Source organism: Diprion similis, chromosome 10 (assembly GCF_021155765.1).
Source record: "Diprion similis isolate iyDipSimi1 chromosome 10, iyDipSimi1.1, whole genome shotgun sequence".
In the NCBI taxonomy this organism is placed as follows: domain Eukaryota; kingdom Metazoa; phylum Arthropoda; class Insecta; order Hymenoptera; family Diprionidae; genus Diprion; species Diprion similis.
In genome coordinates, this window is record NC_060114.1 from 17,855,610 (window position 1) to 17,878,221 (window position 22,612).

General features: G+C 37.1%; 3 protein-coding genes across 9 annotated transcripts; all 3 read left to right on the forward strand.

Annotated features, from left to right (window-relative positions):
* The first annotated feature begins 211 nt into the window (after window positions 1-211).
* Window positions 212-8,851, forward strand: LOC124410868. The gene is made up of 18 exons (XM_046889553.1): window positions 212-305; window positions 391-511; window positions 592-797; window positions 956-1,164; window positions 1,262-1,557; window positions 1,834-1,937; window positions 2,029-2,227; window positions 2,328-2,861; window positions 2,941-3,135; window positions 3,444-3,662; window positions 3,756-5,008; window positions 5,098-5,788; window positions 6,171-6,388; window positions 6,680-7,319; window positions 7,545-7,789; window positions 7,864-8,071; window positions 8,175-8,254; window positions 8,354-8,851. The coding sequence occupies exons 1-18, from the start codon at window positions 282-284 to the stop codon at window positions 8,501-8,503; spliced, it is 5,592 nt and encodes a 1,863-aa protein (XP_046745509.1). The 5' UTR covers window positions 212-281; the 3' UTR covers window positions 8,504-8,851.
* A 203-nt stretch (window positions 8,852-9,054) lies between these two features.
* On the forward strand, window positions 9,055-11,347 carry LOC124411822 (small glutamine-rich tetratricopeptide repeat-containing protein alpha-like). 3 transcript variants are annotated; one of them, XM_046891282.1, is made up of 4 exons: window positions 9,055-9,103; window positions 9,732-10,073; window positions 10,237-10,725; window positions 10,894-11,347. In XM_046891282.1, the coding sequence occupies exons 2-4, from the start codon at window positions 9,754-9,756 to the stop codon at window positions 11,003-11,005; spliced, it is 921 nt and encodes a 306-aa protein (XP_046747238.1). In that variant the 5' UTR covers window positions 9,055-9,103; window positions 9,732-9,753; the 3' UTR covers window positions 11,006-11,347. The 3 variants fall into 3 exon arrangements, with proteins under 3 accessions (XP_046747238.1, XP_046747236.1, XP_046747237.1); XM_046891280.1 differs by having other exon boundaries at window positions 9,071-9,243; XM_046891281.1 differs by having other exon boundaries at window positions 9,071-9,239.
* A 2,347-nt stretch (window positions 11,348-13,694) lies between these two features.
* Window positions 13,695-21,755, forward strand: LOC124411824 (ras-like GTP-binding protein Rho1). 5 transcript variants are annotated; one of them, XM_046891283.1, is made up of 5 exons: window positions 13,757-13,846; window positions 16,769-16,853; window positions 20,644-20,804; window positions 20,981-21,364; window positions 21,453-21,755. In XM_046891283.1, exons 2-5 carry the CDS (start codon window positions 16,796-16,798, stop codon window positions 21,489-21,491), a joined length of 642 nt encoding a protein of 213 aa, XP_046747239.1. In that variant the 5' UTR covers window positions 13,757-13,846; window positions 16,769-16,795; the 3' UTR covers window positions 21,492-21,755. The 5 variants fall into 5 exon arrangements, with proteins under 5 accessions (XP_046747241.1, XP_046747239.1, XP_046747240.1 ...); XM_046891284.1 differs by lacking the exon at window positions 13,757-13,846 and adding an exon at window positions 14,111-14,654; XM_046891285.1 differs by lacking the exon at window positions 16,769-16,853 and having other exon boundaries at window positions 13,695-13,846.
* Window positions 21,756-22,612: the final 857 nt, after the last annotated feature.

A 22,612-nucleotide genomic window follows, 5' to 3' on the forward strand; every position in this document is an offset into this window, starting at 1 on the left:
AAGAGAGCGACAGAGACATTGAACCTGAATTTTGTTCCTCGAGAATTTTAAACCCCTTATTTTTTTTCTATATCCTTATCAAGTAAGCGTGTTTATTTTCGATTCAGCTCAACCGTGATCACCATAACAGTTAATAATTCCATCTTCCCTGTCTCCATTCAGCTAAGTTCACTTTCGTACTAATTCCACAACAGTCTCAAGGTGCGTTTGATCTCGGAACAACTGATTCAGGGCCCTGGATTTATTCTGTAGAATGTGCTAGTTTTATCGTAAACAGAAATATGAAGAGAATTTTGGGCTATTTTGTGAGTAGTGGTTTATAATTGTATATTTAATCATACGAATATTCCAATATTCTTCGTTTTTCGATATTTCTTTTTTGCGACGCAGTTGCTCGTCTGTGCGATCGTCCCAAAATCTGCGACAGAAGCGGCGGACGAATATTTAATGAGAAAGCAGAGAGAGATAAAAGTAGCAATAGCCAAATCCTACATTACAGATCCATTGCCAGGTAAATACTAGTTAAAACTTGAAGAAGACCGTTAATTTGTTTATACAAAAATTTTTGAAATGCATTAAAATCCTATACAGTTGACGCACAATCGTACAACATTGAGTGGAACAATTTATGGGGTAAATCTTTGGATTCTGACAATGCCCTGGCCCTGAATTTCCTCAACGAAACATTCGTCCTGGCGAATGATCGAGTGCTTCGTGTCGAGGTGGAAGTTTCTCAGACCGTAATGCTGCGCCAGGTTACCTCAATAAGTCAGCAAAAGCCAGCTAAATTTGTCAGAGTAAGTTTATAATCACGTGAAATTGCGAGGACGAATGTTGCAAAGGAAGTATCAAGTCAAATGTTCAAGTGCTCAAGCATTAACTGAACAAATTCCGTTCACTCGTCACGATGCACTCAGATCGTTGATTTATCGACTCTCGTCTCTTTTATGCCCAGAGTATCGCCTACAAGAAATCGTTGTATCTACTGATATGTCAAGTGGACGGTTCATGCAGTCTCCACGTTGGACCGAACGTGAACGATTTGCGTTTTTGCCAAATCATCAAGCACCGCGGGCTTCCAATGGACGCGAAATTTTTCACCCAAGTTAACCAGCTCTACCTAGTCGTGGCCGATAATAGCGGTCAATTCGCCGTTCCCTCTGTGTAAGAGTCCAAAGTATCGTCAGCTTCAAGTACAGAACGGTTTTTATTAACAATGAGCTTGCGTTGTTCATAATTTTTCTTTCTTTGTTTTAACCAGAATTTATCGATGGACCGGCACTTACATGGACGTCATAGCGGAGGTTTCGACTACAGGAGCAATTGCGGTGACAACAATGAACTACAAGCATTTCACGATCGTAATTTTTGCTCAGAATGTTAAAGGTTGGCCCAGAATAGGCACAGAAGTTTTCAAATTCAAGAACGGGGCGGTTGAAAAGATACAGTTTTTAGCCACGGATGGGCCAACGTCGGTCCATCACTACGAACATGAGACAGAGATGTTTCTATTGGTGATCAATGAATTAAGCGCCAGTAAAGTTTTCTGGTGGGACGGTAAGTCGCTACAGATGTACAAATTTAATGGATTTGGAAAATAGTCATAATTAATGCTGTGCGATTGATCGATTAATCGACAGCTTCGATGAATCGCTTTCTCGACAAATCGATTAATCGATGACGTCGGCTGATTGTTTTTCCGATAAATCGATTAGCCATGTACCGATTGAACTTCAAGAATTATTATGAGGCACCTTCGATTAATCGATTGATCGGAAAAACGATTAGTCGAACAACACTAATCACAATACCACGATTTTCTACTCTATCCAGGCAAGGAATTTCTCACTTGGATAGAATTGCCCGAGATAAAATCACCGACTAAGGTAAACGTGGTTTACGCAGACGGCGAAACGTTGCTGCTAGTTGCTCAACAGGTAAGATCGAATGAGAATGAAGCTCTACCCAATTTTTTGTCCAAAGTCAACAATATACGTCAGTCAAATTTATCCAACAATCACGTTACAGAACACTTTCTCGCTCTACAAAATTATGAATCTTGCCTACACTAAATTGGATCTTTTGGAAACGAAGGATAGACATATAATAACAGATTTTAACGCCCGTGTTCAAGGAAACACTATAATTCTCGTTCTGGTTACAAAATCTGAAGGGCAGTTGTGCCGTGTAGAGCCGTATAAACTGGCAATCAAAAAGTATCATCGAGGTAAAATTGACAAGCTTAATTCCTGTTATGACCGTTAGTCAAAAGAACTGTTGGACCATGATTCCAAACTTTTCAAATATTTAATTTCTAATACCGACAGACATAACCGACAAAGTCGACGGTACGTTGGAGCACTTAAAGCAGCTTGAAGAGTTGCTTATAAAGCGTATGCCAGCCGTCGAGTCGGCCTACAAATCGTGGCCGTCGCTTCTGCCTTTTTCGGAAAGCATCTTTGTCTCTTCACCGTTGGATTTCAACGAGTTGATAATGGATTCTGGAAGCATTGTGGATCTTCGCATCGAAGCACCGTCGAGCATTCTTACGCCTACAGAGCTTGCAATTGGCTTGGCTGAGATGGAACTCGTGGCAGATTTTTTGCTGAAAAGTTCGAGCGGATTTGTTTACAGTAACATGACTGCACAGATCGAGGGAACGATCATTGTGGAAGGAGATGCATACCTGGATGAAATGCACTTGGATTCACTGACGGTGAACATTTTGAACGATCAAAAGGTCGAGTTGGATGATGTATTTTCTTACACGAGGGATCAAAATTTTTCCGAACCTCTCAGAGGCAGCAGCATTACTATTGAGAACTTGGAAATTGAATCGATATGCGGGATTCCGTTTGCAAGTGAGTTTGTGTAAAAACTCGAGAAGATTTTTGTAAGGAAAACCAATAATTCATCGTCTATTTTTCATCCCTTGCATAGATTGGCTGATGATTAATAATCCCGAGCAAACAGCGATCGACTTATTTTCGGATAGCGTCAAGATTCTGAAAGACAAAATTATCGTTCAGTCTGATCTAATTCTGAACAATATCGGAGTTTCGCGACTTAACAATTTGGAGCTGCAATCATTTGTCGACGATTTATTTATCGTCGGTTTAAACCAGGAGATAAAGGGTCAGTATTTGGATTCGAATGTAAAAGTATGAAACCCGGTTTCGGCTGGTTTTTAGTGCTGTGCGATTCATACATTAATCAGCAGTTTCGATTAATCGTTTTTTCTATTAGTCGACAAATAGAAAATTTCGATTGAGCGTTTCCCCATTAATCGATTAATCGACGGTTTCGATTCATATACCGATTGACGTGTAGAATTATTATTAGGCAATTTCAATTAATCGATTAGTCAAAAAACTATTAATCGCACGATACTAGTTTTTACTTAGAACTTCTCCTGCACTGCGATATTTCTTTTTTGTTTACAGGCAGTATTTTATACAAACGAGGATTGGAGGCTTACAGTTTAACGATGAATGCGACAAATGGGATAAACGCTAATCGACTACTCACCAAGTCGACTGATCAAGTATTGGATGGAGAATTTTCCATGAAAAACTTACAAGTCGACGATCTTTTTGTGGAAAGAATTAACAACGTCAACGTGAACGAGGCTGCTAGAATATCGAAAGAAAATGTGATTTCGGGTATTTAACGAAGTATTTTTTTACTATTGTACATATTGATAAATTTCTGCTTTGCCCATGAATCTCGATCATATTGTGTTTGACATTTTTAAGGACACGTTACTTTCCGCAACCTTCGAGTAACCGAAGAACTCTTCGTCGCTGAAGGTGTATTGGTAAATTTCGACGTTCGACCGATTCAGATGTACGAAGACGTCGAGATAAACGGTGACCTGTCGATAAGGGATCTAAAGCTGAATCCTAGCTGTTCGCTTTACTTGAAAGGAGAGAAAGTGGACTTGGATTATTTGTTTAAGAATTACTGGACAAAATCGACAGATCAAACAATACCCAACGACGTTAAATTGACTGGAGGAATAACGATAGACGATTTGCGATCCGAGTATTTGAACGGTTACAGGGAAGACGATTTTTTGTATACAACCGCGACGGAAATACCGAAAAAATTCGGTCCTTTACACTTCAAAAGGTTTGAAATTGACGGCGCGATTATTGTCGAAGGTGGAGAAGAAGTGCCCATAGATTCAGTTTTGGTAACTGACGATGTGTTAGTCGTGAATCAGAAGATTTATATAAAAAATCTTACAGTGGATAATTTAAACACTGAAAGTTACAACAAAATTCCAATCGAGTATATAATGAGCGGAAAAATTGACGCGAAGATAACTGGTAAAATAAAATACAAAAATCTAGTAATAAGAAATGGAATCAAAGTGAACGAATTGTGGGTTGATTTTTTGAACGGTAGAAACTTGAGAAATTTTTTCGACGAAGTTCTGTATGTCGACAAGAGCTACAAAATCGATTATTTGGAGATCGACAAACTCGAGACGGAGAATTTCGCGGTGGTGGAAATGAACGATTTGAAGATGAGCGATTTTGAAAAAATGTTAAAGTACAAAGACGTCACCGCGATAAGGAACATAACTGTCGAGGGAGATTTAATAGTTACCGAAAATCTCAAAGTAGATTTTGTAAACGACATTACCTGCAAAGATTTCATCACAAAATTATCCACCGATTACGTAGAGCTGAAAGAGCAGTCGATATTTGAAAATTTCGTCGTATTCGGAGATCTAAATGCCAACCTGTTGAACGGTTTTAAAATAGAAGAACTAGTTGCTAAAGCGCTGTCAAAAACTAAGCGTCAGACAATTGGCGGGAAATTTAAATTCGGTAAAATCGAGGCCAGTTATTTAAAAGCCCATAGAATAAACGGTGTCGATGTTACAAGCTTGGCGCTAGTTACTGACCCCTTGATAATCGAGGGGGATATTACGTTATCAAATTTATTGGTGAAGGGGGACATAATCACCGGTTCTTTGAACAACTTGGATGTTCAGGAGGTATGTAATTTAACAGATCAGATCAATCCTAGTTTGACCAATTCAGTATATTTAAGCGACCTTAATAACTGCTGATATAATTTTTACAGATCTACGAAAATGCTCTGCTTATTCCATACGATCGAATCGCACGGCTTACAGTTGACGGAAGTATATCATGGGAGAAATCATTGCCAAAATTGGAATCCCTATCGTATCTCTTTGACAAAGCTGTGACGAAAAATACAAATCAAATCATTACGGGGGAAGTTATATTCGCAGAAAACGTCCGCACCTTTCGTTTAACAAGTTCAAATGTTATCGGAGGAGTAGATATTCAGTCGATAGTTTCAGACGCGGTTGTTCCCGATGGAAAACCGATAGCAATAAAGGGGGAAAAATATTTCGCCAAAGGTTTGACGATCGGAAAATTGGAAGTTTCCGGTAACATCGGTATCCGCAAAGTAAACGACTGGGATATTCTGGTGTTAAACTCTTCAATAGTAAGGATATTCGATACCCAAACGGTGACCGGTCATACGATATTTCGCAATGACGTAAAGATCGAGCATTTAGACGTAACCGGAAAGGTTCACGGTCTGCCGACTCGCGGTATCGCAACTATCAATTACACGCTCCCGAGCAACACGAAATTCCTACATCTTGAAGTGCAGAGTGAGCTGCGTGTGGGGAAAATCGACGGTGTGGATTTCGATACGTTCGTCAAAAACCGAGTTACGCTTGACGGAAACCATGACGTGTATTGCGACGTTGTTTTTCGCGACACGATCTTCGTTTCCCGTAAGTTTTTATACCCTCAATTAAGAAGGTTGACTGGCCAAAAATCGATACTTCTGGATAGTTTTATTACGAAATAGTCGTGCATTGAGTATATAATTAATTATTGCATTCGTATGCTACAAATATCCCTTTAAAGAGATAACAATAGAAAACAGTGGAATTACAAACAAATGCTTAGACATCGATTGTTCGTTTCAAACCTTTTTAATCTGCGAAGGCTTACGTTATTCAAAAGACTATTATCTACAAATTCACTTTCCCCCTATCATTTTTGAGTATATCGTAGTTAACTTGACAAGAAGTATCGAAATTTCGCCAACCCTGTAACCACCTCAAACACCTCATTTGCTGATTTACTCACTAACCGGCCTTCTTCGCTCAGAAAACGCGGATTTACCGTCCATAAATGGCATCAGAATCTCCGATGTCGTGCTCAGTGACAGTTCAGAGACTCAGTTAATATCGGGCGAAAAGGTATTCATCAATGATCTGAGTGTCTTCGGTAGAGTGAACGTCGGTCTGATAAATGGAATCCCCGTGACACAAGAGTACGAAAACGGTATTTTCAACAACGTGGACACTCTGATCGAGGGAAACATCGTGAGTACAAAAATCCCGCTTTTATGCGTTCTGCAACAACTCTTTTTCATACTTTCTTTCGTGAATGCGCACCAGGGGACTCCTAGTTGTAGGCAATTCAGGGTACAAGTCCACTCTGGATAACTTCACTGTTCATTTGTTACACGCTGCTGATGCGAAACTCGGAGCTGCTCATAGTGAACTTGTACTGTGAATTGCCTATAATTAGGAGTCCCCTGGTGTGCATCAGCGAAAACGCATGATGTATACCTCAATCTTGTCCACGTAAATTTAAGTATTTCCCTCCGGCAGATCTTTGCAGCAGATTTTGAGACTCTTTCCGACGTTTCCGTATCCGGGCTAGTGAACGGTATCAAATTGACAGATCTATCTCGGCAAATAACGAGCGAAGTGAATACTATGATAAAAAACCTCGAAACCGGTCAAACATACATAGACAAAATGATCGACAGATCTATAAACGCGACCGCGTCAATGCCGGATATTTTCTTTTACTTGGACGTGGATCAAGAGCTTGTTATCCAAGCCCCAAACATCCGTAAAATTCAAGCCGTCAGAGTGGAATCGATGACCAAATTAAACCTTTACGGCGTTGAACAAGGACGGCACTGCGGTTTGCCGGATTCTTGTCTATGTCCTGCTCAATACGTGGCTGAACTCCTCGATTACGAATGTAAAATATGGAGGGTCAACAGCGCGAGAACTGTCTATAATTTTCACGAATTAGAGTCCCGTTTCGGAATGATAATCGTCAGCAACGTCACATCAAGCGGTCCCTATTGTACCTCAGAAAATCACGCTGCCGAAATCACTACGGTTTCATGGATGATTCCCGAGAAGATGCCAACCGGTCAGATCAAAGGACATGTCGAAGCAGATCGCTTGAAAATAGGCGGTTATTTGAGCGATGCCAAGACCTTTATGATCGGGGGTAAAATTTCTTTAATTATACCATGGTTGATTATAGTAAGTTTGAATTGTACCGCGAGTTTTCTGTGAAACTCACCACTCAGCGCCAGTAAATAGGCAACCGTTGATATACTTCGAATACTAACGCGATAGAAAATGTAGCTTCGGTTGCCTACTTGCTGGCGTTGAGCAATTAGTTTCACAGAAAACTCTCGGATTTGTTCTTAATTCCTCTATAATTTCGCAGAAAAATTCTACGTCGTCCTTGCCATTTACTATGATGCATTTGTCAAGTCCCACGAAGTGAATTCATTAGTTTACGAAATAGACTTATCTAGTGGTGAAATTACTCTGGTACAAAAAATTCGAACGAGTGGTGCTATTGCTTTAGACATTTTTGCCACCAAGGAGCACGGAATTCATCTACTTATAGCCTGTACACAACGCCCAGCCGAATCTCAGATCCATCGTTTTAAAATGCGCAAATCTAAGGTGAGCAATGCATTTTTTAACCATTTACAAAATCGAACTATACGCGTACGACAAAGTTGTTTACTTCATTCCAGTTTGAACTTTTGAGGAGCTTCCGGACCGGAGGAAGCCAGAATGTCAAAAGTTTGATACAGGAAAACGAATATTTCGTATTACTCGATGATCCTCTGGCCAATTCCGTACACGTTTTTTATTACAACAGAATATTTGATAACTATTATTTTTATCAAAGTCTATTTCATCAATCGCTGGTGAAAACTATCGAAGTATTTTATTCTGGAGGTAAAAAAACTCTCAGATCACTTTACGTATTGTACCAAATTTTTTTAAACTTTCTTCATATAACTTCAGTTTCTTTAAACACTGCCATTTATTTATACTTTAGCTTCTGGGACCAGTGATGCCTTCGTAATCGTTACCACTGAAGAAGGACGATTTTTTGTCTATGAATACATGTATTACGAGGTAAGAATATGTCAGAGACATTTTTTCGTAAATAATTCAGTAGTTTACGGCGACACAACTTCAGTTATTCAATTGCGAGTTTTTCGTTGCTATGTACAGGGATTTCAATTGCGGGTACAGCAATGGTTCGACGGTGTTCAAACAATGGCACAGTTCAACTATTCTCAGCGTCGATATATTTTTGTCGGTGCCACGACAAATAGCACGATCTACAAAATCGTGCAACAAGGGCCAGTCAATAGTTTATAAAATTAATTTTCGAATTTTCTTTCTATCACTCGTGCATGTTTAATATTTAAATATTTTCAAATTAAAAAGAGAGAAAAAAAAATTTTGAAAAACAGAAAAAAAAAATGGAAAATCTTGCCAATAAGGTTGTTGAAATTAATTTGTACTAATTTATTGTTACATGATAATCATATTTATTCTATTGTTATATGTATATACTGTTATATTATACACCATGTTATGTGCTTTGTTAAGTATTATTATACATTCTATCGTTATTACTGAAATAAAAATTCTGCATTGTTGCCTAAAACAAATGTTCAATGTCGCCGTTAATGAATTCTAACGTTGTTATCTACAGAAATATTCACCATTGATGAAACTGATTTAGTAAACGAAGAAACTCTTTAGAAGAATATACTCAGTCAACGTTGTTGTTGCCGTTTTAACAAATGACTTTTTGATTTTGGCGCCGAAAAATGGAGTGGAAATTACGATGGCGCCTCTGTTGGTTAAAATTAGAAACATCTCGAAATCGGTAGTTTCACATATGTGCTTACTCTATGGTCGAAGCGTTAGCCGGCAGCAGCAGTTCAATCTTTTTGGTTATAGGTATACGTTGTACGTATAAAAAAGGTGATCCGGCCTACCAGCCGAGTAGACACGTAAAAATTTTTATCCCAATCAATCGTTTGCTGCCGCCGTTTTTGCCGTTGGTATCACTCTTGTTAACACGTTAACGATCAATTCTTTAAAGGCAGGTTTGTTTATCACACTTATTTTGCATCATTTCTGTCGCTAATTATCAACGCGCTTACTTAACTCTCTATGCAGTACGGATAACAAGGCTAAAAGCAAGTCCTCAACACAGTTCATGCTGCATACATCGATATTCAAAAACAATAATTTCTTATGACGTGAAGTCGGGCGCGTAAGATGTGCGAAAAGTGGGTAAAAGTTGACGGTTAATTTCCCACTGAGGATGAATTAGCAGATAATCATCACCGTCCATAATGATTTGAATTTTTTTTTTTTCCACCACTCCACTCCGCAAAAAATGGTACTTCTCTGCAAATTTCTAACGGACAGGGAAAAAAATAAATAAATCCATATGGATTGAATTACTTCGAAGTCAGTTTTGTTACTCTTTTTTTTTTTTTTTTTTTTTTGCCCCTTATTTCTATCTTTCTAATTGCATTAAAAATGTAAATCAGCGGTCTTAATAACTCAGACTTTTCTTCTTTTCTAGTAATTATAAACTCTAACTCAAGATGGCAGTAAAAGGATTGATCGCATCGGTTGTGCAGTTGTTAACGCAGCAATTGGAGGATGGCGATCTGTCGGATAATTCAAGGGAGAGCTTGGAGGTTGCAATTCAATGCTTGGAAAGTGCCTACAACGTACAAGCGTCCGATGCTCTGCCTAATATTAATTTATTAGAATTGTATCAAAATTCCGTCGATAATGCCAAACCTGATTTCGGACCTCCGGCTACTCCTGAGGCCAAGGCTGAAGCTGAAAGACTCAAAAACGAGGGAAATAACCTCATGAAAGCCGAGAAACACCATGAGGCCTTAGCTAATTACACAAAGTAGGTGAAACGTCGATGAAATAATTGAAAACTTAACAAAGACTCACAATATTCCAATGCAAATCATCGAAAGGTCGAGAGACCGTCAACGAGTAATAATAACAAGTAATTTTGTTTGAGATGAAAACATTGCAATAAAATACTTTGATCTGTATTTTTTCAGGGCCATTCAATTGGACAGCCGCAACGCGGTGTATTACTGCAACCGAGCGGCGGTGCATAGTAAAATAGGAAATCATGCTCAAGCGATAAAGGACTGTCACACAGCGCTTGCGATAGATCCTTCTTACAGCAAGGCTTATGGACGTTTAGGGCTGGCTTATTCAAGTTTAGACAAGCACAAAGAGGCCAAACAGAGTTATCAAAAGGCATTGGAAATGGAGCCGGGTAACGAGAGTTACAAAATGAACCTACAATTGTCCGAAGAAAAACTTGCTCAGCAGGGCGTAGGCTACATGGTTCTTGGAAATAATTCTGCTGGAGGAGCAGGAGGAGCTGCACCCAATATGGACTTGAGCTCCCTACTCAGTAACCCCGCACTTCGAAATATGGCCCGTTTAATGCTCTCTGACCCCGGAATGCAAAACATGATGAGTGATTTAATGAGTGGAAATGTAGAACAAGGAGGCCGAATGGAAGCTCTGATCGAGGCGTAAGAAATCAATCGATCATTGTTATCGCTAATGTGGAATGAAAACTTGATGCATCGGGGGTTTAAAAATTCATTTATACAGAAATATTTGCATCCTTATTTTTGAATTTAATTTCAAATTCATAGAGTTTACATGTAATCATGCTTAAAAATTGTTGTATTTTTTAGGGGTCAACAGCTGGCGCAGCAAATGCAGAGTGCAAATCCTGATCTGATAGATTCTCTGAGACGACAGATGGGAGGAAATCCAAACGATCCAGAACCTCCGCAAGAAAATTGAAATCCCGAATAAGACTGCCGCGTTTAAAAAGAAAATCCTTCTTTCAATCGTTGTGCTTATTATCAACTGTGCAGAAATGTGTAGAGTACCTCGGTTATTCTTTAAAATTTTCATTTTTATTGTTAGAATATTAATAATTTCCGGTATTTCGTCACCGCCACTGACCATTGTCTGAATGTTCAATGATTTGATAAACGCACGTCTGACCACACTTTTTTCTTTCTAAGTGACTTGTTGAAGAATTCCATGAGTCGCAGCAACGAATACAACCGATTTTCAAAATTCAATAAAAACAAGCCTAAAATATGGTCTTTAAAGCGCATTGAGGTCGCCGCGATTCTTCAAAATCTTCCTCCCTTGTACGCATGCTTCGTTATTAAAATAGAGACCCTCTTATGAACGCCATAAAACCTACGTGTGTTTGATCGATTCTGGTCTAACTTTAGCGTGTTGAAATACCACAATGAACTACATTATTATTTTGTAAAAATACGGCAGCCATTGTAAAATGTGGTTTTCTTTTTACCAGGAAAAACTTAGACGTAATTCAATTGAGACAAAAATTCACTCCGCGTTTCAAACTTTGCAAAAGCTGGAGCCTATTTTCAGGCACAATTTAGAAATATGCTAGAATACGATGATAGCAATGGTGACGATAGGATTTTTCAGCAATTTTGCCATTATAAGTTTTACACAAAACAGCATAGACCTAAGAGAGTCCCGTTATTACGTAGAACGGGCTGTTTATCGATTTCGAAAACGGAAGGCAACCTAATTTTGGTGGATTTTTAGAAAGACAAGAGGTATTGGACATTGTATCATATTAGAGATTAGGAAGGCTATTCGATTGGTATTTGAGTAATTTATGCAGTAGTGCACGACATTGTTACTACATTTTCCCTCTGTTCTTTCAATTCTTTGTTTCGCTTAGGCTTCCATTTTCTATTTTTGTACATATTATACATTGCAAAATGATTTCATCAAAATCCACGTTCTTAATACGTATCATGTTTAAATACTATACGTATAAGTGTGGCACACGAATAAACGACGGTGATTTTTGCATTTTTGGATTGATCAATGATCGATTGTAAACCATTAGCAAAAGTTTAGTAATACATGCTTCAATATTATCTGAAATGTTGAGTATAATCGTGAGGCAAATGCTGTAAAAACTGAGAAAAAAAACTTAGCACCTGTTAAAAATTAATTTTACTTAAAAAAAAAAAAAAAAAAAAAAATCAAGGGAACTGTTATTCTAAAAAACTCGCCCCATGAATTATCTGTTCACATGCATACATACACTTAGGTAGAGTCATAGTGTAAAATAGAATGGGAAGAATCATAATATTATGCTAATTTATAAGGTGTTAAATAAAGTATAGACGATTATAAATGAATTAACAATTCAAATTGGAAAATCAATTAATCTCTATAACAAACAATTGCTGTTCCGACTAAATTTCTCTCTCATCTGAAAATGAAACCAGAATTTAGGTGTACCGTATTTATTAATGTGATCTGGCGGGTGAAAAATGAATTTTTATTCATTTATTCTCAACATTCCTGTGATTCCGGACAATCTGGTCCGGAAAAAAAATTTAATTGCTCAACAAATTACCTAAAGACAGGATTCTAAGTAACCGTGTTACTTATGCATATACACGCGGCAGGAGAATCAATAACGAAACTTTACGCTGGATTTTGAAAGAATAAGATAGAAGAGAGACAAGTAGCATGATATCGAATAAATTTGAAATTCATCCACGCTGCAGAGAAAATGAAACAAGGAATAATATAATTCGCTGTAGTTTCGCGGAGTACGTACACCATGACCTACCCCTGGACCCTGATCCTTCATTCTCCTCATCCGTCTATTTCCAATAATCATCATAAATCCAGCGAAGTTCGTTGATTCCGGTATGTGTCATGGATGACGTCATGCGATTACTGAGCACGCACACGCAGATTTTGTGTTGTACGAATATGTGTGCATAACTACGTGACTGGGAAGGTTGAACGGGCATTGTTCGTATTCCTTACATATACGCGCATGCGATGATACGGATAAGCAACTAGGCATACAGGAATACAGATTTTACATGATTTTATAGCACACATCGATACAACACAAGCGTGATTGCCCGCCCCGGCTGAGGTCATTTGCTAATATACAGGCATAACATCGTTGCATGCGTCTATTATATGCATGTATGTATAGACGTATGCGTGTATCAGATCTGCCTATATAGGTATTCGAAAAATTCGCGATCTCGAATTGATTGTAGCAAGTTAAAGACTAGTAGAAAAAAATGAAACTACATTCACGTCACAGTTACCTAGTATGTATGTATGTAAGTATTTTATCTGCCTGACGTGAACGTGTAAATTTAATACTGATCCAATGTCAGGGATTTATGTGTTTGTACAAATATATGTGCTTATGAATTGTGTAATGAATCAATTAGTAATTATTCATATTTCAATTTTTAACGCGCCGTGCCGCGCCGCGCCGCGCCTCGCGTTTGTTCATCCCTCTACCGCGTCAATTTTTCTCACTTCCGCGACGGTGGCGCCGCCACTCAGGGTTAAACTAAAACGGCGCTACCATCGCGTTTTTGGTACCAAGCAGCTACCCCCTCCGGGTATCACCGCGATTTATGATTGGTTCGAGCTTCTGACGTCATACGATTGCTGCGTTCCGATTGGTCGATATTCCGCAAGTCTCTCCCCCACAACGTGACCCGGGCGCCCCGTGCCTCACCGCGGCGAGATTATTGAGGTGTGGTCATCGAGGGGGCGGCAGCCATTTTCTTGACTATCTGTCGCATACGATTTCAGGTAAATACGCAATTATATTTTAAAATAATCCGTTACGGTGGGGTTGTGCGATACTGTGCCGCGCTACGTGTTCCATTTACGTTACTCGTATCGAAGTTTTGTTCTCGCGACAGTTTATCCGATATACGAAAAACTCGCAGCTCGCGAACACGGCGTTTGTTTTTCTTTTCTCACATACTCTATACGTATACACGGAGAGAGAGAGAGAGAGAGCGAGAGAGTGAGCGAGAGCGAGCGACACACACGACACACATACACAAACAAACGTATACACAACGACACCTATTCATCCTGAAAGAACAAGAATATATTTACAACAGGATAAAAAAAAAAAGAGATAAAACGAAACGAAACACGAAGTGAGGAAAATAGGAAACTCTGAAAGAACGGGAGAGCGATCGAGCGAGTGAGAGAAAGAAAAAGAAAGAAAGAAAGAAAGAAAGAGTGAGAGAGTAAGAACGATACGTGGTGGTTAAATACGGGAATAGGTGTGGTAGATGAAATAGTCACGCACTGTAGAGTGGAAAACAAGCTCCAAGTACGGAGTAAGGAAGCATATCCGCAGACTGGGAGGATTAAAAAGAGGGAGATAGAAAAAGAGAGCGATATAAAAAGGAACTTGATCGCAAGAGAGATAGAAAAAAAGAAGATCGCATAATCAGTGGTCATCATCGGGCGGGGACAATCTGGTGTTAAAAACCGTGTGTTTTTTTTTTTTTTTACTTGTGTTCGTGCGCCAAACTCTGAGGCAAAGCGGTCCGAGGGTAGTTTCCTATCTTTCTCTCTACGCGTTGCCCTGCTACCGATTGTGAGTATATCTATACCGCATATTGTGCGTCTCTCTGCGTGTCCTAGCGTGTGCGTGTGCGTGTGCGTGTGTATGTACGTAGATGCGTGCGTCTAGCTTGAGTCGCGAGGCGAGAATCTCGTAATATATTGAACTTTCGGTAAGTAAGTGAGGAAGTAAGTAACTTGACAATCATGTCTAAGTAAGTACGCAAGTAACTTTCCGAGTTACGAAGAAAGATTCGATCATCATCGTCACCCACCGTCGTCGTCATCTCTGCCGCCGCCGCCGCCGCCGCCGCCGCCTTGAAACGTTTATTTTACACAGTTTAGGGCGCAGGGGGAGGAGCGAAAGTTTTCAGAGCAATCTTGAACTATACACGCGATTTTAGACGTCGTTTTGCTGGGTCTTTAGTAAGTAGCTTATAATCATCATCATTATCATCATCATCATCACATTTATCGTACAAATTGCTCTACGAAAACATCGATTCATCAAGGACGAGAGTAAACCGTTTATAACAATAGAACATCTCAATATCATCGTCATCACCATCGTTATTATTCTTATATTTGTCCTATACCGCAACTTGAGTTATCGCTAAAAGTATTCCTCATTTCCTAAGGCATCGTTACTCATGTGTAGCTAAATTTCTTTCTTTTTTTTTTTTTTTTTTCCTTCTATCTCTCCTTTTTCACAAATCTACTTACTTTTTTTTACACGTATACTACGTGCAAAACTTTATTCTTCAACAAAACGTCGTCTATCTTCGACGACATCATTTTCATCCACTAGAAAAGAAAGAACTGCGTTTTCACTTGCGATCGACTCGTCGACTCGACTCGACTCGACTCAGCCCCACCCTTCTACAAGTCAAAACAAACGACAATTTTTATTACCTTATAAGCTTAGATTACTCGCATTTTGTTCACGTTCCGTCAGTTATCGTAGTCGCATTACCATTTTTTCGCCACTATTATGCACTGTGCATAAACTGAGATACGTACCATTTCCACATTTTTCCTTTTCACTCTTGTTCACAAATACCTTTGGTAAAAGTAAGATTTGAATATCGACGGCAAGTAGCAGCCGAGCTGAAAAACGAAAATCTATATATCGGTGAAAAAGACTAGAATCTGTCATGGATTAGAAGCGTGATTGTTATTTATCGATGAGTCATGAAGTAGGTGTTGCAACGTGATCATTAATATACTACATGTATTGTACATATACGTACGTATGCTGCAAAGGTGTTAGTATATCCCTTTGTAAAGTGTTGTAATTCTTTATTTAAGAACAAAAAAATAAAAAAAAAAAACATATATTTTATATATATATATGTTAGATTCGATATTTTTGTTGCTGTGAGGAAAAGAGGAAAAAGAACAGCAGTAATATCAGCGGCTTGTAAAGTACAATAGGAACGATATCGCTTATATGTATATGATGTTTTTTATTTATTTATTTATTTTATTTTATTTTTTGTTTCGTCCTAAGCCAATGTCATTCGCATGTGTTAATAATTTGTGCAAGATTATTCAACGTTTAATTACATACTTAAGCTTAATGAAAAGAGGAGGTGAACGAGACAGAGTGGGAAATAGCGAGAAAAGAAAGTGTCTTGCACAGAACTCTCGGTAGTTTGCCATCTTGTTTTCTTTTTTTCTTTCCTTGTTATTAACTCGACGAATATAATTAAACGTTTCCAATGAATGAACCTCCGGCGATTTAATATATAAATAGGTGACAAATTTTTTGTTCGCATCGTATCGTTCGTCCTTTCTCCCTCCTAGGTGGTCGTTAGTTTGGTGTTTTGTCCTATTAGTCAGGTGAAAATACTTTTAGCGTGTTTTCGTTTTGTTCGTTTATTTATTGGATTATTCATTTGAAAAGAGTGTGAAAAAGTGATTACTTTTAGTAGAAAATAGCACCCCTGATTCTTGATTTACTTTTGTTTTACTTTTTTTACTTTTTTCCATTTTCTTTTTCATATATTTGACACTAAAAGAAACATGTGCCCATAAATAACAGTGTGAAGAAATTTAAAGATCGATTTTTCTAATTCTGTGTTGTTATTTGCGATGGGCTCCCAGCTCGCTATCCATTCTAACATATAAAATCTCCACTTAAAACAGAGAGACGCTGAAAGAAAGACTTTAAACATGGGATGCATTGTGGGCCGGAGACTCGGCCCTGACGATACTGGGTACCCTGGATCAGGTACGGCCCAGTATATTTCTTTTAAAGCTTTAGCTCTCGTAGGTCCAGAGATTTTACCAGAGAAATATTTTCACCTCGTTTATCACGATCGTTTTACAGCTTGTCACAACGTCCGATAAAATCTTCCAATTCATTTGTTACGCGCGACGAGATAGAACAGCAGTCGACGCTTGTACGTTTTTTCAAATTATCATCAAAATCTACTAACAATATTCATTTATACTATACTAATACTTTTCTTCGGGGGTTTCAAATTACCAGATTAACAATTTGCAGCAGTTATTAGGTGTGTAGTTTCGATTTCTAGTAGATACGTCAAAATTCACTTTGATCTCTTCACATTGACGCTTTCGAACCATGAGTTTGTAAACATGTGCAGCGATTTGTTTTATATTGCAAAGTTTCTCAGGATTTAACTTTACGCACTTGTTTCGCAAAATATCCTATTTTGATGCATCAAACTTCGACGACCAGAGTTTGTTTCCATATGTTCAAACTTTAAACATCAATTCTCGGAGTTGATATATTTAACGATAACTTTGTTTAATGTGCCAAATAATTCTTACATTCTAAATTCGAGATTTTCTCAGAATTCTCTCGCCGCGGATCAATTTTGTGAACAAATTTATCTCCCATTGCTTGAAAAATGAAATCTATCCTTCGCAGATAGAAAATTCATTCTCAGTTTCGTTGACAAATTGCAGTTGGAACATATTTTGTCGGACAGTGAGTTTTATCAATACTGTACTAGTGCTCGATCGGTAAAAATTTACACACATTTATATATATATATATATATATAAATATTCATAATGTATATAAATGATATATATATATATATATTTTTTTTAATATCAGTTTTTTGTTTTTTTTTCCCCTCTTTCTTTGCTAATATCGAATCGTAGTATGGAAATGAAAATATTTCCAGTAAATGGATAGATCGAAATTGTTTATCGAGTTGAGAGAGAAAAAGAGAGCATGAAAGCGAGACAGAAGAAGTAATTTAAAAAAAAAATATTAGTGTATAATTTTGAAAAAGAATAATATTATTTTGAGAACCGTCGTAGGAAAGCAATAGTTCTAACAAGACGACAAATTTTTGTGAAACTGCGAGCATGAAAGAACTCGTCACATCGATGCACTGATATTTCTGAATGTTTGAAGTGTATAAACTTATGAAATAATTACTTTGGCAACGATCGAAAAATTGGTTCAAAGGTTGTTTATCGCTGTTAACTCTTTATTGTTCACATTTGTAGCAAAAAGTTTTTACGAATGGGAGAAAAAAAATTCAGGATCGATTTTTAAAAACGCGTAATCAAAAGGATTCGAAAAAAGAAGAAAATCGGGTACTTCAAATTTTGTAAGCAATAACTGAATTATAGTAAATTGAAAATAACATTCATTTTCAATGATCGAGGGAAATATAGAACGTTCGTCTTAAAGATTTGAATTACTCTTTGACTTTTGAAAGTGTTGATGAGTGTTCGCTTTGTGTGGTCTGAAGTCCTCGTAAATAAGTCTATCTTGAGATAACGCTACTTCGCTATCCAGGCAAAAATTTGCTAAAAGTCTTTGATTCATTTGTTACTTTTTTATACTTGCTTTTCATGCTTTTAATGCTGTTACTTCGTTAATTCGACGCAACAAATATTAGTATCGCACACGATTATCCTGTATACAGTTGTTCAATTTTAATTTTAGGATATCGTCGTTTGCTTACTTATTTTATCAGGAAAAACTGAATAAATTTACAGTATTGAGAAACGTGAAATCCCCTTTACGTAAGATGGCAATGACTCGCTGTTGATAATTCGTTGAATGCAACAATAAAACTTGTGACACGTTTTGTTTTTTTTTTATCGTCTTCCATGTTCGCACTTCAATTATATTTATACAGGTCGTTGCAAATTGTATCGATTGTGAGATTAAAAACTGTCGACTCAAATTCGTACTTGTGTGGTTTTTTTTTTTCTTTTTTTTTTCTCTCTCTTTTTATCCTCTTGAGTTCTTTTCTTCTCATTATGATTGAAATTTGGTATTTTCTGGTAATGCTTTTGAATACATTTTTCTCAACGTTCGCATTTTTGCCATCGTTTGACCGTCTGTAGCTATCCTTAAAAAAAAAAAAAAATCAAAACAACTATAAGTATCTTGTATTGTTGTTATCGGTATTATTATTATTATTGTTGTTGTTATTATTGTTATATGTTGCTTGATTTTCTTTGATATTGCTTCATTTAGCGTCTTATCATTAATTACAGCTAAAAGCGTACTTCAATTGTAATTTCTTCTCTTAGGCCGCAGTCAAGAAAAGTGTGGCAACATCCGTCGCTGAGCGAACTTGATTTACATTTAAGAATCTCTTTACTGCCGTAGCATGTCGGCAGTCTGCAATATAATTATCACGGCCTCCATGTCCTCTGTAAATATTGTTATCGAACCTGATAGCAAATTCTTATCACATTCAACGCCACCCTCTTGCTCGTCACATTTCAACACTTTCGTATAGTTTCAGACTAGAAATATCCACGGTAATGATAAATTGCATATTTTCAAAGTATTTTTTTTAAGTCTTTTCGCATCGATCATCGGTTCATCATTCTTCCATTTTACAAGACGCAAAGCCAACTTCCGCCCCTCCTTTTTTTTTTTTTTTTTTTTTTCCTTCTTCATCTCGATAAATATACATGCAATTTCAAACGAGTATTACAGTCTGGCGTTTAGTGTCTGACGTAGTATCAAACACAGCTAGAGCAAGAGAGAGAGAGAGAGAGAGGAAATAGAGGGATTAAATGGAAAAGATTAACCGCCAATAATGGTTTTAGGTATCAAACAAGAATTATCGTCCACTAGCCATGTACTCGCACCTGATACCGATGTATTTCTATGTAGAGATAGATTCGATCTTTATCTCTATTTCCAAGAACATATGTGGCTGCTGATTATTTTCGTGTATGACATAATCATTCTTGCAAAGAAAAAATTAATTCCTTCTCACGTATGGCATTGAAGATATTCCGTGACTATTACTACAATCACTTGATGATTAATTTGTTCTTTCTATTATTCACATCTTTAAAATAGAAGAAAGTAAAAACCCATAAAGTTAAATTATTATTTGGACAGCTTACTTTCCTCTTTTTCTTTCAATCGTCGAGTTTTCATTACTTTCTGAATGTTACAAGCAAAGCGAATGCTGCTTCTTTTATCGTGCAGTGTTCACGTGTTGTATGTATGCGTGTGAATGTATAAAGCAATTATTAGCTGTATATAAAACTTTTTAGCCAATCAAAATGATTTTTTTTTTTTTTTTTTTCCCCTAGGCAAATAGTTTGTCAATAACACATTACGACACGCTTTTATCAGTCAAATATCGAATAATTGTACAAAGAGAGTAAACGTGACACAGTGCACATCCTTAAACATCCTCTTGGTTTTAATAAATAGTAGCTTTTAAAGGGAGCTTTTTTTTTTTTTTTTTAAGTAATATGCTTCATTAAATATAAGAAACAAATTATCGATTAGACGATATGTTACGTATATAGATATCCCTCACGAGTATTGCGATAGAAAATAATTAATTAAGTATCTAATTCACACTTAGCACCGAGTATATAAAATATACGTACACATAACACCGCTCTCTAAATAATTATATGTAGCGCTAAGTATAGAGGTTCAAAAAACAGTATTATAAAAAATTCTTTGAACTGCTTTTTGGCTACCTCGATCAAAGACCCTAAGTTTCGTAACAATTTTCCTAATTTGTTGTTTCTCTATCTCGCAGGATTCATGGCGGCTATAAGAAAGAAACTGGTAATCGTGGGTGATGGTGCCTGTGGTAAAACTTGTCTCCTGATCGTTTTTAGTAAAGATCAATTCCCCGAGGTTTACGTACCCACTGTATTTGAAAATTATGTCGCGGACATCGAAGTGGACAGCAAACAGGTAACTGTGATTTAAACCTAAGAGCATATCGAACACTGTTTTTACCCTCGCATATTACAACTCTATAGTTTCTAAATTTTCTGTTATTTTTTGATAGATTGAATATTGACAGAATATTTGATATTAATTTGCTTTCTTCTTAACCCCAGACATTGATTGAAAATTATCTTTTTCAGGTCGAACTAGCCCTTTGGGACACGGCTGGTCAGGAGGATTACGACAGGCTTCGTCCACTGTCTTATCCGGACACAGACGTTATTCTGATGTGTTTCTCCATCGACAGTCCCGATTCCTTGGAGAACATTCCTGAAAAATGGACACCAGAGGTCAAACATTTTTGCCCCAACGTGCCGATAATATTAGTCGGTAACAAAAAAGACCTTCGCAATGATCCCGGTACAATTAAAGAACTTGGAAAGATGAAACAAGAGCCAGTTAAACCCGAAGAAGGACGTGCAATGGCTGAGAAAATTAACGCCTTCGCATACCTAGAGTGTTCTGCCAAAAGCAAGGAGGGAGTGCGGGAAGTTTTCGAAACAGCAACCAGAGCTGCGTTGCAGGTAACGAATTGAAAAAAAATTCTGTTTCCAATTTTCCATGGTCTCTGATTATTCATTCGTTTTAAATTTTTCTTCTATTTTGCTTTAGGTGAAGAAGAAGAAGAAGGGAAGGTGTAGGCTTCTTTAAGAAGTAATCCTGGCTGGGCCAAATTGGATAAAGATAGTATGGCGTTGCCGAGGAAGCATTGCCTGTGCTCATCTTAGGTCTCTTGGCCCCCGTAAAAACCCATAACATAAAATAATATCTTACCTTTAATTAATTATTTTACATAACAAAAATAGGACAACGTCTAACGCGCGACCTGCCGTTGTACGACACAAGAATCCCCGGGAAAAAAACAAAGAGAGTAACAGAAAAAAAGGTGACAAATTCTACTTTGTCGGGTTGAAGTAAAAGAAGAGAAAAGGGAGAGAGAGAGAGAGAGAGATCGTGAACAAGGGAAAATCGAAAAACTAGGGATAAAACAAAACAAAACAAAACAAAAAAAAAAAAAAAAAAACAACGCGAGGAAAACAAACAAAACACAAAGAACAACAAAAACAAATACACATTGAAACACGAGATAACAATTATTATCCAAAAAAATGTATTTTTCAAAGTTAACGAACTGTGCTTCACGTTCGAGCGATTAAAACGATCATAAAATGAATTTTTAATTATTATACATAATTATTACTATCTTTAGTACTATAATAATAATAATAAATCTTACCGCTATTATTTTAAATATTATTACTATTATTATTATTATTACTATTACCATTATTATCATTACACGAAAATACGTTCTCTTTACATTCTTTTTAATTCTACATACTGTGTAGTCATTATTATTATTATTATTACTATTATTGTTATTACCACACCATATTATTTCGAGAACTAACGAATGATGCGCGAGTAATTAATTGTTAACTTGCGAAAATGATGATTGAATTTTTTTTTTTTTTTTTTCTGCGGATAGTTATAAAGATATACGTTTTTGAAAGACAAAAGATACTTAACGACATTTTTAGTAGAAGCACTGTAGAAAATCATGAAAAGAAAAGAATCAATAAAAAAAGAGGAAAAATGCTAATTTGAATAAATTACGTTTTAACGTGTTTCGGATATTTGCATTGTGGAATAGCACGTGTTAATTTTTACAGTATTGCATTTCTCGCGTGGATTGTAAAGATACCTCTTTTTACTTTTATGCGTGAACGTATTTTTTTTTTTTTTTTATACATTTTTTGTTCGTTTTTCTT

What these genes read in the sequence shown, in the direction of transcription:
- LOC124410868 (XM_046889553.1), top strand. Translation starts at nt 282, where the DNA reads ATGAAGAGAATTTTGGGCTATTTT. An exon ending in CAATTCGCCGTTCCCTCTGT is followed by an intron (nt 1,165 to 1,261) that starts GTAAGAGTCCAA and finishes TGTTTTAACCAG; the next exon opens with AATTTATCGATGGACCGGCA. An exon ending in CAAGACCTTTATGATCGGGG is followed by an intron (nt 7,320 to 7,544) that starts GTAAAATTTCTT and finishes ATAATTTCGCAG; the next exon opens with AAAAATTCTACGTCGTCCTT.
- LOC124411822 (XM_046891282.1), top strand. Translation starts at nt 9,754, where the DNA reads ATGGCAGTAAAAGGATTGATCGCATCGGTTGTGCAGTTGTTAACGCAG. An exon ending in GCCTTAGCTAATTACACAAA is followed by an intron (nt 10,074 to 10,236) that starts GTAGGTGAAACG and finishes GTATTTTTTCAG; the next exon opens with GGCCATTCAATTGGACAGCC. An exon ending in ATGGAAGCTCTGATCGAGGC is followed by an intron (nt 10,726 to 10,893) that starts GTAAGAAATCAA and finishes TGTATTTTTTAG; the next exon opens with GGGTCAACAGCTGGCGCAGC.
- LOC124411824 (XM_046891283.1), top strand. Translation starts at nt 16,796, where the DNA reads ATGGGATGCATTGTGGGCCGGAGACTCGGCCCTGACGATACTGGGTAC. An exon ending in TCGAAGTGGACAGCAAACAG is followed by an intron (nt 20,805 to 20,980) that starts GTAACTGTGATT and finishes TATCTTTTTCAG; the next exon opens with GTCGAACTAGCCCTTTGGGA. An exon ending in CAACCAGAGCTGCGTTGCAG is followed by an intron (nt 21,365 to 21,452) that starts GTAACGAATTGA and finishes ATTTTGCTTTAG; the next exon opens with GTGAAGAAGAAGAAGAAGGG.